This window comes from Strigops habroptila, chromosome 8, assembly GCF_004027225.2.
Source record: "Strigops habroptila isolate Jane chromosome 8, bStrHab1.2.pri, whole genome shotgun sequence".
NCBI lineage: Eukaryota > Metazoa > Chordata > Aves > Psittaciformes > Psittacidae > Strigops > Strigops habroptila.
In genome coordinates this window covers 4,754,256-4,768,727 of record NC_044284.2, presented here as the reverse complement: position 1 = coordinate 4,768,727, position 14,472 = coordinate 4,754,256, and the positions used below count along the sequence as shown (strand labels likewise).

At 42.6% G+C, this 14,472-nt stretch overlaps 1 protein-coding gene across 1 annotated transcript in view; it reads left to right on the top strand.

Annotated features, from left to right (window-relative positions):
* Positions 1-4,086, top strand: part of TGFBR3 (transforming growth factor beta receptor 3) — a 120,164-nt gene extending 116,078 nt beyond the window's left edge. Inside the window, exon 17 of the mRNA XM_030494307.2 lies at positions 66-4,086. Coding sequence (XP_030350167.1) covers positions 66-184 — 119 coding nt within the window. The 3' untranslated portion in view covers positions 185-4,086. The remainder of the gene's footprint in view (positions 1-65) is intronic.
* The last annotated feature ends 10,386 nt before the right edge of the window (positions 4,087-14,472 follow it).

Here is a 14,472-nt window from a genome sequence, read left to right as displayed (position 1 = left end):
CATGACAGCTAACATTTTCCTTTTTCCTTCTCCCAACCCCACTGTTTGTCTCCCCTTTCCCTCAGGAGAAACCACGGGAAGGCAGCAGGTCCCCACATCCCCGCCAGCCTCCGAGAACAGCAGTGCAGCGCACAGCATCGGCAGCACGCAGAGCACCCCCTGCTCCAGCAGCAGTGCCACCTAACGCTGCGGATCCACAAAGGAGGGCATAGGTTCAAAGGACTGTATGTGGACATCAGCTTTTTAAAGTTCAAAGGATTGCTTTTGGGAAAGAAAAAAAAAGAGGGATTTTTCTACAAAAACAAAAAAAAGACTGATTTTCTTCTGGGGAAGCCACTGTGTGTGTGAATGTGTGTGTATATGTGCACACAATGTGTGGGTAAACACAGCCTGTTGGATCTTCTATAGCATGTTGTGCTACATGTGACAAAGCTACTAATTTTACAGTACTGCAACCTGTTCTAGGGGTCTGTGGGCCCTCAATGTGAAATCTATGCCAGTTTGGGAAAATGCTGCTTTGTCTGTATGACCTTTTTCTTTCCCTAAGCCTTCTCATTGACATGAGGTGTTAAGGGAGTTCAATCATAAAATCATAGAACAGTTTGGGTTGGAAGGGACCTTAAATATCATCTAATTCCAACCCCCTGCCACAGGCAGGGACCCCTTCCACTTGACCAAGTTGCTCCAAGCCCCATCCAACCTGGCCTTGAACACTGCCAGGGATGGGGCAGCCAAAGCTTCTCTGGACAACTTGTGCCAGGACCTCACCACCCTCACAGTAAAGAACTTACTCCTAATATCTTATCTAAATCTACCCTCTTTCAGCTTAAAGCTGTTACCCCTTGTCCTATCACTACACAAGGTAAGCAAAAGAAAGATAATCTTAGGTCAAAGGTTTTTTACCTGTCTAAGCAAGAAAGCCTCAAGGTCAGATCTCTTTGGTTAATAACATTCTATTACTTCAGCTATGTTTAGCTACTTTTGAGTAACCTTTGTTTTGTTCAGCTTACAGCTCCAGCATCTCATTTGCCTTCCCTTTGTGTTTGCAGCTTCAGGTTTGTTCCAGGTATTTTTGTTCTACTATGTATTGGTTTGCTAATTGGAGAAGAGCACACTCTAACATTCCCTTTCTTGTTCTCTGGGCCAAAGCTCTTTAATAACAGATTTTTTTAATATACTATACCAAATCCAGGCACACACAAACATTAAGACAAATAATGGTCTTGTGCACTAACATAGATGTGTGTACCTTTAATGGCAATGTCTTTATGCAAAGAGATGTATACCTAGGTATACAGAGCCTAACTTACCACTATGACAATTGGGAAATTAGCTTAGTGTTCCTTCCTTACATAAAATATACAATGCATATATATATATATATATAAAAAATAAAAACCACCTGTCTCTTCAGTTTATAATAGGTAGATAGAGGAGATAAAAAAGGTGATTTAGTTCTAATCCTTTAACTATCCCAAATTTCCCTTTGAAATAAGAGATGGTTTTGAGGGCACAAAGAATGTACAGTACAACCTGTTTGTGCAGAATACTGCGTATCAAAGTGAAGCTATTCTCTTAAGATAGTTGTGCAGTTGTTTATGTCAAACTGTTGTATGAACATTGCAATTGGATAGTCCCAAAGTAGTGTTGGAATATGGAAATGGCAGAAAGGTACTAATTGTCACAGTATTTTTTTAGTGTCATTGCCATATCTTGTCCTCCAAATCAATGCCAAATGAAAAAAGACACTTTTAATGTGTAATTGTTTGACTGTTATGTTGCCACTTTGTAATTGTAATGTGTTCTACTGATCCTTCTCCTTCTGAAGAAAAACAAGCATCATTTTCCTCCTAAAAATGAGATCAGTAACCTTCTTTAATTGTAGCGAAGGTTACCTGTGTTCTGCAAGAGGAGAAGGGAATTCATTACACTAGAGTGATAGTCTGCTCTGAAGTCTGAGCTGCAGATTTCTTTTGCTGATTCTACACTTGTGCCTTGCTGATGCCAGGATGGTCAAAGTACAAGATGTGCAATAGATGTAAGTGCCCAGGATCAGGTGGAATATTACTCATTTTAAATCAAATCTGTTACTAATCCTGCAAACATTTATGCATACGAGTAACTACACGCCTTGTCCTTGCTGGTACAAGCACATGCTCAACTCTACATGCTATGGCTCTTCTCGGAGTCCTTGCAGATAGTCAGTGTAGAGAGCTGCCCGTACCAGAAGTGTTTTATGTTACCAGGCCAATGTGCTGTACTGATACCATCAGCAGGATGTCATGTAAGTGTAGTTATTCCCATGCGTAAGGGTCTGCAGGATTGGCTCTGTTACGAGGTGTTGGGAGGATGAATGTGCCTCCTGTGTGGTTGAGAAGAAAGCGCTTTGCCTAACCTTCAGCAGAATGTATTGTATAAGCATATTCTATGTGTAAAGTCTTTAAAGATGTCTTCAAAGAAGACTAGAGTCTTTAAGTTCAATCATAGCTATATTTTACTACATTAAATTTCTGTATAAAGATATTTAAATGTTTTAGATAAATGTAAGTTACTCTATATGAAATGTTTAATTTCAATTACTGTGAAATTTATATATCTTGTAAATTCTTTTCTCTGTTTTAACCCTTTCCTCCCTCAGATATTTTATTAAGTAGTTTCTCATAGGAAGTATTGGATTTGGTTGTTGGGATGGACAGGTTGAAAACTTTTATGTAAAATAGATAATTGTATATTTTTGAGAGAAACATGCTGCATTATTAATGTTTTTTATTAAAAATTTACTCTAATTTTAAAATAATTTACAGATTTATATTTACCGTTGGATAAACCAAAAATATATAAGGATCAAAGATTCAATTTGTTACCTTCTATTTGAAATACAATTTAAATTAACTGAACTTGGTGTACTCAGCTGTTTAATTCAGACATTTTAATCAAACTGAATTAATTGTCTATTGGAGGTTACCAAAACCATGTGTAATTAGCAGATGGAACAGCCATTTCTGCTTCAATGAAGAGAGAGAGAGAGAACCAAACCCGGGCATTCCCAGTTAATAGCTTTATAACAAAAATGGATAGTACTTCCCAGCAGCTGGTAGCTGCCTGCGGTTCAGAGTACTGATCCACCTATAAGCTCTACTTTTATTGCAGCCATTTGTCTCTACAGCAAGTTTCTGTGTGTGGTGAATGTGTAATTGCAAAGCCGCTGGCTCCCACCTCTGTCAGACCTGGTCTCGCCACGCTGGAAGGGCAGCGAGGTGATCCTGCCCCAGCGGAGGCTTTAAAGCAGGGCTTCAGGGGGACGGGCTCGGGGGTAAACTTCAGCGTGGCGGAATTGACTGCGAAGGAACTTCTTATATAGGAATGGGAGGATTGGGCTTAAAAGGGACACCTTTTGTCTGTAAAAGCTATTGGTAGCATACTTAAACTCCAAAGTAGACTGCTCGTTGTGTCATGCGTCGTCTAATCACTAACTCTAACCTTTTACAGCATTTGGATTTGGACATTACTATATTCATGTTTTGAGAAGTCACATCTTTCTGTGTTAGGCTATTTTTGTAGCATTTTCCACATGGAAATGGATTTTGCGAAATGTTTGTAGATGCTGATGATTGTAACCTTCCCCCTGCCCTTTTGTAACCATTTTTCTCCTGTATGTACTGTTCCTTCTGTTACGCATATCTACCTCATGCTTCACAAGAAGACTGTACTGTTGGTTGTGCTGACAGCCCTTCGTGTGAGGTGACTGTTGTGCCCTGTTGTTGTTTGTCATTTGTATGGATGATCATTGCGTTATCAGATCTTTGCTGCCATGTTCCTACCATTTTTAAACACAATATTCTCATGTTTGAATTCAATAAGTACATTTCTGTAGGATCCAAATGCCAGATGTTTTTTAAATCAAAGAATGGGAGAAATATTACTTGCTAATTCCTGTGGCCAGTCTGAACACCCCATTTGTATTTCATATTACATTCAGTATTTCAGAGACTTGTGGAAATGCATAGTTGTACAGTTTTGATAACCACAGTGTCATGTCATCTTAGTCTCTTGTGCATAATAAAGTATATATCAATTTATTAATAACTGATGCTGTGATTCATTTATTTGAAGTTGTGCAGGGCCAACAGCAGTGGATCAAGTTCTGCCTCACTGCCGTGTCCTCATGTCCCATAAACTTCAGTGGGAATTGTGTGTGTTAAGGCAGTATTTGATTTTGGGTGGCCATATCCATTTTCTTTCTGTGTTCTTTTATCCACGGGCTTCTCAGTATCATGGCTTCTTGCAGAAACCAGTAGAATCATTTAGTTAAATGCTGCTGTTCTTCACTCTAATTTGAAGTCAAAAGCTCTGATTCTGCAGGCATTTAGTTGTGGCATCTCAAGGCACAGCCTCAGTCCCGTTCTGTACAAAGCCTGGCTTGAGCACACTCAAACCAAGGGGTCTGCTGTTAGTCCTGTGCCTGAAGAGCTCCCTTGGGCTGTTGTACCCCTGACTGTAAGTACTCTGGAGCCACATGTGCAAGGCTGAGGTGTGTTTTCATTGCTGAAGGGTCTTCCTGTGCTAGAGCAGATAGTTTGGCCATGTGTCAGCAGGGCAAGGATTTGGGTGTTTACTATCCTGCTTATTGCTTTGTTTCCTGTATTTCATGTGCGAAATATTCTTTATGAGCACTCTGGGGGAGCCAGCCTCAGTGCTATTTCAAAGGGTTATTCAAAGGTTGTGGTTATTAACTCAGAAAAGAGAGTTCCCCAAGAAAGGGATCTAAAATGTTAAATGATCACTTTTAATTTTCAAGATTCCTTCAGTACAGAAAAGGCCAGTAATTAGAAGCAGTTGTAAGCTTACATGTTGCCTGTAACTTACAACTCACAGAGGTGCAATAGATTTATTGCTTCGTAACAACCATATTTCAGGTTCTGCATAAAGACTTGGGTTTTTTCCCCTTTGGAAATGAGCTCCGTAGAGCTGACTCTCAGCCTAAAGATACTGGAGCTGTTCTTCACCTTTAAGGTTTCAATTTCAACTGAAATGTGACATGAAAGCATGATCAGTGTTTCATACAAGGAATTAATTTTAAAATGCAATTTTCAGCCAACAAATTGTGATATATTTGCATGAGTATTTTTTGACATTAAGAAGTAAGAGTCTCACCATATTACAGAGGAAATGTCAGAGTTGTGCGTGTTTGTTCCTGTCAAGCATTTGCGAGTGAAGCAAACGTTTTGGAGAGTCAAAAAATACCAAGTGCCAGTTTCAGCAAAAACACAGTCCAGAGCTCTTTAAATTTAAACAGAATTAAATTTATCGCAGCATTCCCTCCAAGACAATATGAAAGGGAAATGAGCCAGTATTTTGATACATTTTCACAGCTGTCGCTTTGTAATTGTAAAGCAGATATTTATGAGGCTGGAAGTCTGTTTGCAGCTTGGGTTTTGTACTGTATTCCCAGATCTCCGGCCCTAGCCCTGGCCTTGCGAACCTGTGTGCATTCACTCTGCTTGAATTCTTTGCATAAAAAAAGATCAAATTACATCACTTCACCTTCCCAGAGAAGGTTATGGCTTAAGTTACGTTTTTATAGTCTCTTATTTGCTAGAAGCCTTCAGGGACTCAAAGCAGCACGTCCAGAAGATGATGTGCACCAAGGTGGCTCCAGGCCTGCTGTGCAGCCAGTCTTGCCTGCCTAGCATTTAGTGCTGCATTTTGACTGTGTTTAGGATAAAGAGGAGTTGGTTTACACATAGCTGAGGAAGAAAAGCAGCACAAAAGTGTTACTCTTGCACTTTTTTAAAATGACAGGTTTTTTTCCATCCAATTCTTTTGGCGCATATCGCTGGAGAATTGGTTAAAAAATATTTGGGTGGAGTCTCTTTTTCACTCTGACGTTACTTACTGCTGCTTGTAAACTGCCAGCTCTGGTAAGGAACAGAGTGTACTGACATAAAACTGAGTGAGTGCTTTAAAAATCAGACTATTGAGTGTTAAGCAGAGAACGCTGATGGTATTTAAAGACACTTTAAGTGGTTCAGCAAACTCACTCTCTGTTTGGTCAGCCACGTCCATTTTTTATGGTATGCCTGCTAAAATTAAAGTGCAGTCCCTGCACTTTGGTGTTCCCAGTTCTCTAAGCATTTAATGTCCAGCTTTGCTTTGTAAATAGGGTGAATGGCTCAAGAGAGTTCTCAGTCTGTCCTTTAGTACAAGCAGGCATATCCCATGGGGTCGTAAGCGCTTGGGATGTAGGGAAAGACTTTGCTCTACGCTGTATTTTTATTAGGCTGTGATTCTAAGAGTGATTGGTAACATTAGCTGTTAAGAATGGAAAACAAAATAAACAGGAAGGTTTAAGAGGCTCATACATGCAGGGTGCTTTCAGCAGGAATATTTAGGTTTTCACAAAATATTTGAGTGCCAAAACATGTCACAGAAAATTTAAATCACTGAAATAAAATAACTTGAAGGAAGCAGTTAGGAAGTGTCTGGAAATGGGAGGCTGAAGACTCATGCCACACTTAATCCTGACCGGAGCTGGAGCTGGCTGGCTCCCAGGGCCACCACGCACCACTGCAGCCATAACCCGGCGCCTGGCAGGCAGAGGGTGTTCCACTGGGATGTTACCCATCACCAGGAACTCACAGAGTGTCAGGCATCAGCAAATGCAGCAGGATTATTATTGTGATACTAACTTTGGGGTATGTCTTGTGATACGCCCTTTAATAACAGACTTTTTAAGACAAATAAGGTTTTAGTGTAAGCTCTCTCTGTCTTTTGCTTCAGGAAGAAGGGCTGTGAAATACAGAAGGCTCTAGTTATGAGGCACAAAACCAAATGACAAGCCACAGTGCTGATGTTTGGGATGCACTCAAATGGCATGTGTCCACAGTGTGAGGAGAACAGGTAAAGCGCTAGTCCTGCCTTCTGGGGAACATCTCTGCTGCTAAAAGCCGTGCTCAAACTGAAACTTTAGTTAGAGCTAGGGTTCAAACTAACAATCTCTGACATGAACGAGAGCAGACTCCTGCCTCGCGCCGGAGCAGAAGGGCAGGGTGAGACCTGCGGCTTCTCAGGCGGGCTCAAGATGGCGGCCAGCCCAAGGGGGTCCTGTGGTGGAGCTCAGACAAAGCAAGGGGACATGGCTGCCAGCACAAGGGGGGACAGCTGAGGGTGTCCCCCTCAGGTGGGCTCGAGATGCCGGCCATCCCAAGGGGGTTCTGTGGTGGAGCTCAGGTAAAGCAAGGGGGGAGATGGCTGCCAGCACAAGGGGGGCCAGCTGAGGGATGTCCACTTAAGATGGCGGCCAGCCCAAGGGGGTCCTGTGGTGGAGCTCAGACAAAGCAAGGGGACATGGCTGCCAGCACAGGGGGGGATAGCTGAGGGCATCCCCCTCAGGTGGGCTCGAGATGCCGGCCATCCCAAGGGGGTTCTGTGGTGGAGCTCAGGTAAAGCAAGGGGGGAGATGGCTGCCAGCACAAGGGGGGCCAGCTGAGGGATGTCCACTTAAGATGGCGGCTGGCACAAGGGGGTTCTGTGGTGGAGCTCAGACAAAACAAGTGGGGAGGTGGCTGCCAGAACAGGGGGGAAAGCTGAGGGGTGTCCCCCTCAGGCAGGCTCAAGATGGCGGCCGGCCCAAAGCGGGTCTGTGGAGGAGCTCAGACAAAGCAAGGGGGGACGCATCTGCAGCAGAGATCATGGCGGTGATCAGAAATGGCTCCTCAGGGGGAAGCAGGTGTTCAGGTGTGGATTTGAAAGAGGACAGATATGACAGTCTGTGTACGCCCAATGGGAGCGTGTGAGGTGGAAGACAGAGCTGTTACAAACCTTTCTGACAAAATTACATCATGCTGTTGGTGGATGCATATGGGGTTTGATGGGGGAGAGGAAAGGTGCCTCACTTTTTAGCTCCATAGTTAAATTGCCATCTAACTGAACTACCTTATGGGGAGCAACGAGAGTCCCTGTGCCCTCTTGAATGATGTATGACTGTGCAGCACCTCTGCATGATCTGGGGCTCTGGTCACAAAACAGATGTGCCCTCACTCTTTTAAGTGGAAAGAGACCCAAAGGTGGGGTTTGGGTCCCAGTCCTCTGACTAAATGTTTCAAACTCTCTCTGAGAGCCACAAAACATGCTTGTCAGCAGCTCCGGTGCACAGGGCAGCATGGAAAAAGCAGACTACGGCAAGTGCAAGATGATGAAGGGTGCTGAGGATGCAGAAGATGGTCAGCAGAGAGAGACAGGACCGAGTATGGGGTGGCAAACATCGACATTAGGAAGAAGGTAAGGCTGTATTTTTATTTCACATAGACTAAGCTGGCTCTGCCCTCAGTGTGGAGATGATGTTGGTAATTAAGGATGGAAAAAGGAAGGAATCCGTGATGAGGTTATTGTCAAGTTGTATGACAGAGGAAGTTGGATCAATGCTGCAATTACGACTATTGTAGCATGAGAAGCAGAATACGCTGGTTCTGTCCGGGGAGGGCTGAGGGATGATTACACTGGAAAGCGTGTACCCTGCTGACACGCTTTGTACCATTACAAAGCCAAAGTACACCCATGTTTTTACTGGCAGTGCTTAGTTAATTTTTCTGTGACTTCCCTCAAATGTGTGTCCCTGAAGTGAGTCATATTTCGCTAGATGTCAGGCAACAAGGGTCTGTCATTAAACCAAGAGGCTTTTGCCAGGCTGGCTGCCTGGCCCTTCTCCTGTCCCCATGGGCCATGGAACGCACAGGATGATCTGCTCTGTGGACAAGGTGTGATTTCTCCAGCTTGGGTTGTGCCTGTTACCTGCATCACGGAATAACCTACCGAGGACACCATAGTTATTTTGGGAACTTCAGAAATCTGGCTCTGGCAAGGCATTGTGTACAGTTGGTTTTGTTTTCTGGTTTAATGGTAAGAGTAGGGTTATGCCAAGCTAATGCCAGAAACTCCATTGCTTGCTTTTGTAAACTTTCATTTGTGGCATTGCTTTTTCATTCAGAGGTAAAATACAAAAAGCTTAAATAAAAATTTACATCATAGGCTAACAACGTTGAAGGTCAGACCTCATACTTTTAGAGCACACTTGTTAGTCAATAGCTGATTAAACAGCTGTGAACCAAGAACAAATTTAACATTGTCTCTCTTAGAAGCTGTAAGAAATGTTAATTACTATGTTTATTTGAGTAATGACAAACTGGGGTTACAGGGACCTCAGCTACATTTTTGTAGCTTTCCTTTGCTTTTATTGAGCAAAGCAAAACCATGATGCTAAAAGGCTTGATCATCATTCATTTATGTTTTTAAATGTAAATGCACATGTATATACAAACACAAATCATTCCATTTAGTAGTGGGAGAACTCAAGAAGGGAAAGTGCCAATGTGTATGTCAGAGGACAAATGCACGTGGACATGAATAGTGCAGAAAGCATCTAGAGCATGCAAGCCAGTGCTGCAACCAAGCGCTGTACATCTGGAAATATGACTCAGTTGTGCTCTTTCAAAATCTTAAAGGTTTGGATTCCCTTTGCGTAGTTCAGGCAGTTAGGGGAGTCATCAGCCTGTGCTTCCTGTGTGGTTGCTGGAGGCTAGCTCAGCACACCTTGCCTGTCTCCTGTACGGGCACTGGGGAGATCCTAGAGCAATTCCATTCCTAACTGAGCACCTGCAGCTGGCTGGGATGAATCTGGACATCCATCTTCTCCAAACTGCATTGCTTAGGCTGGGGAGTTCTTACAAAAATCGTGTAATGGGAATGAACTCATAAATTCTCAGTGTTTATGTGTGCTGGTGGTGCCAGTGTAGAGTTACAATGATGTAAACTTATTTTGACACAATCAATGAAGCTAACAGTTACATGGGAGGAGGCTAAGAGGAGATCAGGGTCACTGCTGTGCAGCTTCCATCTATAGGTGGGATAATTCAATTGTTGCCTTCTGCTTACTAACCTTTAAGAAGATTTTTCACAGTATTGAAAGAAACCAACAGTGTGTTAAACAGGAGGCACTTGCACACTTGGCAGCATCCAGGCTCAGTGCCACATTGGAAGAAAAAAAAAATGAGTTTGTTGTTATTCAGAGTCCATATTTCACTTTTAGAGCAAACTAAGGGCCAGATTCTCAGCTGGTATAAACCTGCTCCTTTGACTTCAGCCTGATTCTCTCTGTTTACACCAGCAGAGCATCTCTCAAGTGTATAAGCTGCTCTTTAGCACTGAATAACAGAAATATAATCTGGCAAGCAGCCAGTTTGAATAGCTGCCAGTGTACTTCAGATGGTTCCTTGAACCCCAGCTCTTCCCTCCTTCTTTAGACTTTTATTGAAAACAGGACCTATTCCCTAGTCTCTGAAGTCATACTTCTTGCAACTTTAGTTCAGCACACTACCCGCTTTCTCCGAACATTGGAATCTTGCTCTGCAGATGTTAAGCCTTCATCCTCAGATTTAATCAACATTAAAAGCTCTTATTTCCAGCTGAGGTTCTGACAACTGCATTGCTGGTCTTCCTGTTTGCATTTAGGTCAAGAAGACCCACATTTCAGATCAGCCGGTGCAAAATGCCATGGTCATTTTTCAAAGATGTCTGTGGTCTGAGCAGGGGTTGCAGGGTAGCAATGCACTAGAGCCATTCTGGCTCCAATGAACTGTGTGTGAATTCACTATAAAAACCGCAAAGAAGTCTGAGGCAGGTGTTCTGGGCAGTGCACATGCAAACGTATGAATAATGTGTTGATTAGTCACAGAGATACTGTACAGCAAAGCCCACAAGCTCTATCTGACACTAAAGTGCTTGGTGGTTCTGTACCTGATTACTCACAGAGTGGCTGTGGGCTTGCCCAGACAAGTACACTGGGATATATTTGACATGTCTTTCTGAAGCAACGTCACTCTTGTAAAGGTAGAGAAATGCTGCTGGTGTGCAGAGCACTGGGCTCTGTGTCCCAGGTGCTGTCACTTCTGAACTTGCTTGGGCTTGCTCCTGACAGGGGTGACAGCCATCAATGCGCCACTGCTGCTCTTGTGTCCTTCCTCTAAGCAACACTTGGTTAGGCTTCCAAAGAAAACGCTAGCATTAGTCATACGTGATTCGGCTGCAACTATCCCACCCATTATAAACCCTATCCACATTGCCTGTTTCCAGATGTTTTTTACTGGCAACTGCTTTAAAGTGTGTCCATGCTCTGGCTGGGACTGGGCTAGTTAGCACTGCATGTGATGAAGGCTGCTTACCAGTGAGGCTTAAAAACTGTTTCACTGATCCAAGTTTTTAGGAGGGTTTCTTTCTCTTTTTCCCTTGCGCTCATTGCCATTCCTGCATTGAGTGCTGTCTATTCACGCTTCTGAGCATGCTTTTTGGACAAAACAAGCACATCTCTAGCTTGACATTTCTGCCTTTGTCTTCTGGAAGTGTGTAAGTGAGGTGACCTCACTGAAGACAAAGACATGTGGCATTTGAGCCTTCAGTAATAAAGAAATATTTCCAGAAAGCAGCCTGCAAACAACATATAGACTGCACCTTGCATTCAGGGCTCATCAAATGCTTTGGAATAGCATCCAAAACAGTAGAATCACACTACTCTTAGGCAAGTAGTAGTAGGAAAACAAACAAAAGAGCTGTAAGCACTAAGTATGTTGAACTCTTGGGGAAGGATTTTAAGTTTGTAGAAAGAAATTACTCTCCAGTTTTGTAAATACAGTCACATGAAGCTGTTGCACAGTGCTAAAATATTTTTATTTTTTTAGGAATTAGAGTAGTTCTTTTATCAGTCATCAAATTTAAGGAAACCACTCCTCATGTATCATGGGCTATGCTTTCAACGTACTCTGTGATTCATCATCCAGGACTGAGATATTGCAGGGATGTTCTGTGAACTTCTCATCTTTCCTCTGACTAACTGCCATAGAAGAGCACACTAGATGACCCTGACAGGAGGCTTGTACAACACGGGATTCAAACTGAGACTTGACCAAAGCTTTCATGGGAAATCTTGGATTTTCCCTGAAACCTTGCTCTATTTTCCTGAAGATTTCCAGTGCTAGAATTTAGCCTGTTTTAAACTTCTTTACTGAATAACATCATACAACTTTATGCGTCTGGCTGTGAACTCAGATATGTACTGGCAGCCAGCTGAGGAAATTTCACACCTTTGTTTTATTCTTCTAAAGTACTTGATAACTTCACGTGGATGTCATTGGGATACTAAAAACATGCTCGTGGAAGAGATGCCCATGTCTTTTTTCTTGAGGGGGATTGGTTGATCAAAGCTAGCACATACATCTTGCAAAACCATCAGGTTTTACTCTCCATAACACAGCAATAAGAACCTTTCACTGGTGATGCTAATAGAGAAAAGCATTTCTCCATGGCAGTAGTTTCTCTTTGATGCTCCTATCAGGCCAATGCAAACAGGCAAATGCCAGAGAACTGAAACTATATTACTAACTAGTATCTCCGTAGTACCTAATACTGCAGGTCTGTTTTCCAATCAAGGCATGTGGGGGTTTGTGTATAAATTGTTGGAGCCCTAATGGGAATTTCCCACGTAAATCTCTCTCCTGCAGATGAGTTGAACAATTGGCTCTTTACTGTTAATCTCTGTTTATGTATCTTCCTCCTCTCACAGTTTGAGTTCATTTTGCAATAAAAGGAGCTTGTGCTTATTTCCTTTCAAAATCCTGATAGTGACAAACAGGTCTTAGCAGACTATTTCTTGTTAGTTTTTGTTATTTCTGCATACTCCAGGTACTGCAATACAGTGGAATTACCTTTAGAATAAAAGGTTCACACATTGTAAATTAGACAGAGAAAATATCAGTTTAGGTCAGCTTGCCTGTGTGTCTGAGACATCTGGAGGTTTGATGTGGATTTTATAGCAGAGAATTAGTGCTGATTTCTGTGACACCACTCCTGATTATTACCTGAGTGAGCCAAGTTCTGGTATCCAGACACAGGAAACTCAGAGCAGATCTTGATAGGTCTAAATCCAGGGGATTGGGGATGTATTACTACATTGCTTGAGATTTATACAATCTACTTAAAGCCCTTTGGGGGAAGCTCTTTTCTGCTCTGTTTCATTTAAGCACTGGTTCTGAAGAATGACATCCCCTAGCCAAAATGCCATTCAAGAAAGATAACCTTTGTGCTTCCTATGGAGCAATGTAAACCACTCTGCAGGGCACAGCTCAGTGGAGAACCCAGCTCTGCCAGTAACCCTGCCAAGGCATTTAACTTTTCTCTGCCTTGCTTTTCTTTCACGTGAGGCTTTCAAATCCACTAGAGCACGTTAAAGATGATGCACATCTGAGAGCTGACATTCATGGAGGGGAGGTCTCTGTTCTACTTTAACTACTTTGGCAATTGCAGTAAATGCTAAAGGTTAAAACACTTTGCTGTGTTTTCTAACTTCTCTTGCTGAAAGGCACATTTTTTTTGGCAGGTACAACAAAAAAATGTAATCCTTTACTGTATTTTTGAAGCGTTACATCAAGAAGATTTCTCTAAAATTTTAAGGTGTGGATTTCTTGTTCCTATTGATAATTTGTTTTCCCCATGCTACCTGCAAAGGTAAAACAGTGAAATACTCAGTACTGTTTCCAACTGCAAATAACACCATGAATTAGAAACAAACGAGGCAATTTTATCACTGACAACAGGTATGTCCATGAAGAAGTGGAACTCGGGAGCTGTTCTTTTATAGACACAATCCTTTTCCTGACAAAGCTTGTAAATTCATAAGCTACAGTAAAGGGTAGTACATAGGATGTAAGAGGCTGTTCTCCCTCTTTTCTGTTCCCTGTTAGCATCCAGTGTGTTTACAGCACGGAGCATCTGTCACAACATGCAGAATTTGTGGAAGAGTGAATCTGCATGAGTGTTAAATGTCAGGCTGTAAACTAAACACTCCCAGGAATGGGAGGCATCATGAAGGGATTCGTGCGGGGAGGAAACATCGTTGTCCGGGGTAAACTTGAAACAACCATGTTTTGTTGACTCCATATTTCAAAAGTAATTGCATGCTCTGAGATTACTTTGGCTCTGAGCAATGAATGCTACGTTCTATATTATTTAATAAGCTTTTCACTCTTGGGTGGAAGAATGTTCTGCAGATGGACATAGAAAATATCCCAGCTTAATAAAGTTGATTTGTAGGTCAAGAGAATTAATCTAATAATCATCGTAGATGATTAAAGGATGTTGAAATACACCGGATCCCACACTTCCACCGAGGCCAGTGTATTTAACAGTTCCTCATGCTGGGAGGATGAATGTTGTATCACAGCCGGGTGAATCACACCATCCAACGAGACATTCGGTACAAAGTACCCTCCTATTTAGAGACCTGTGTGACCACAGCCGGCGCCTCTGGTGTGGCTGAGGTCAGAACTGCCCTTCCCAGCTCCCTGGCTGTGGCTGACCACCAGGTTGGGAGCTGGGATACCTCGGTCTGACCCTAAGCTCTGTCTGCTCTGTAGTTTGGATGAACAG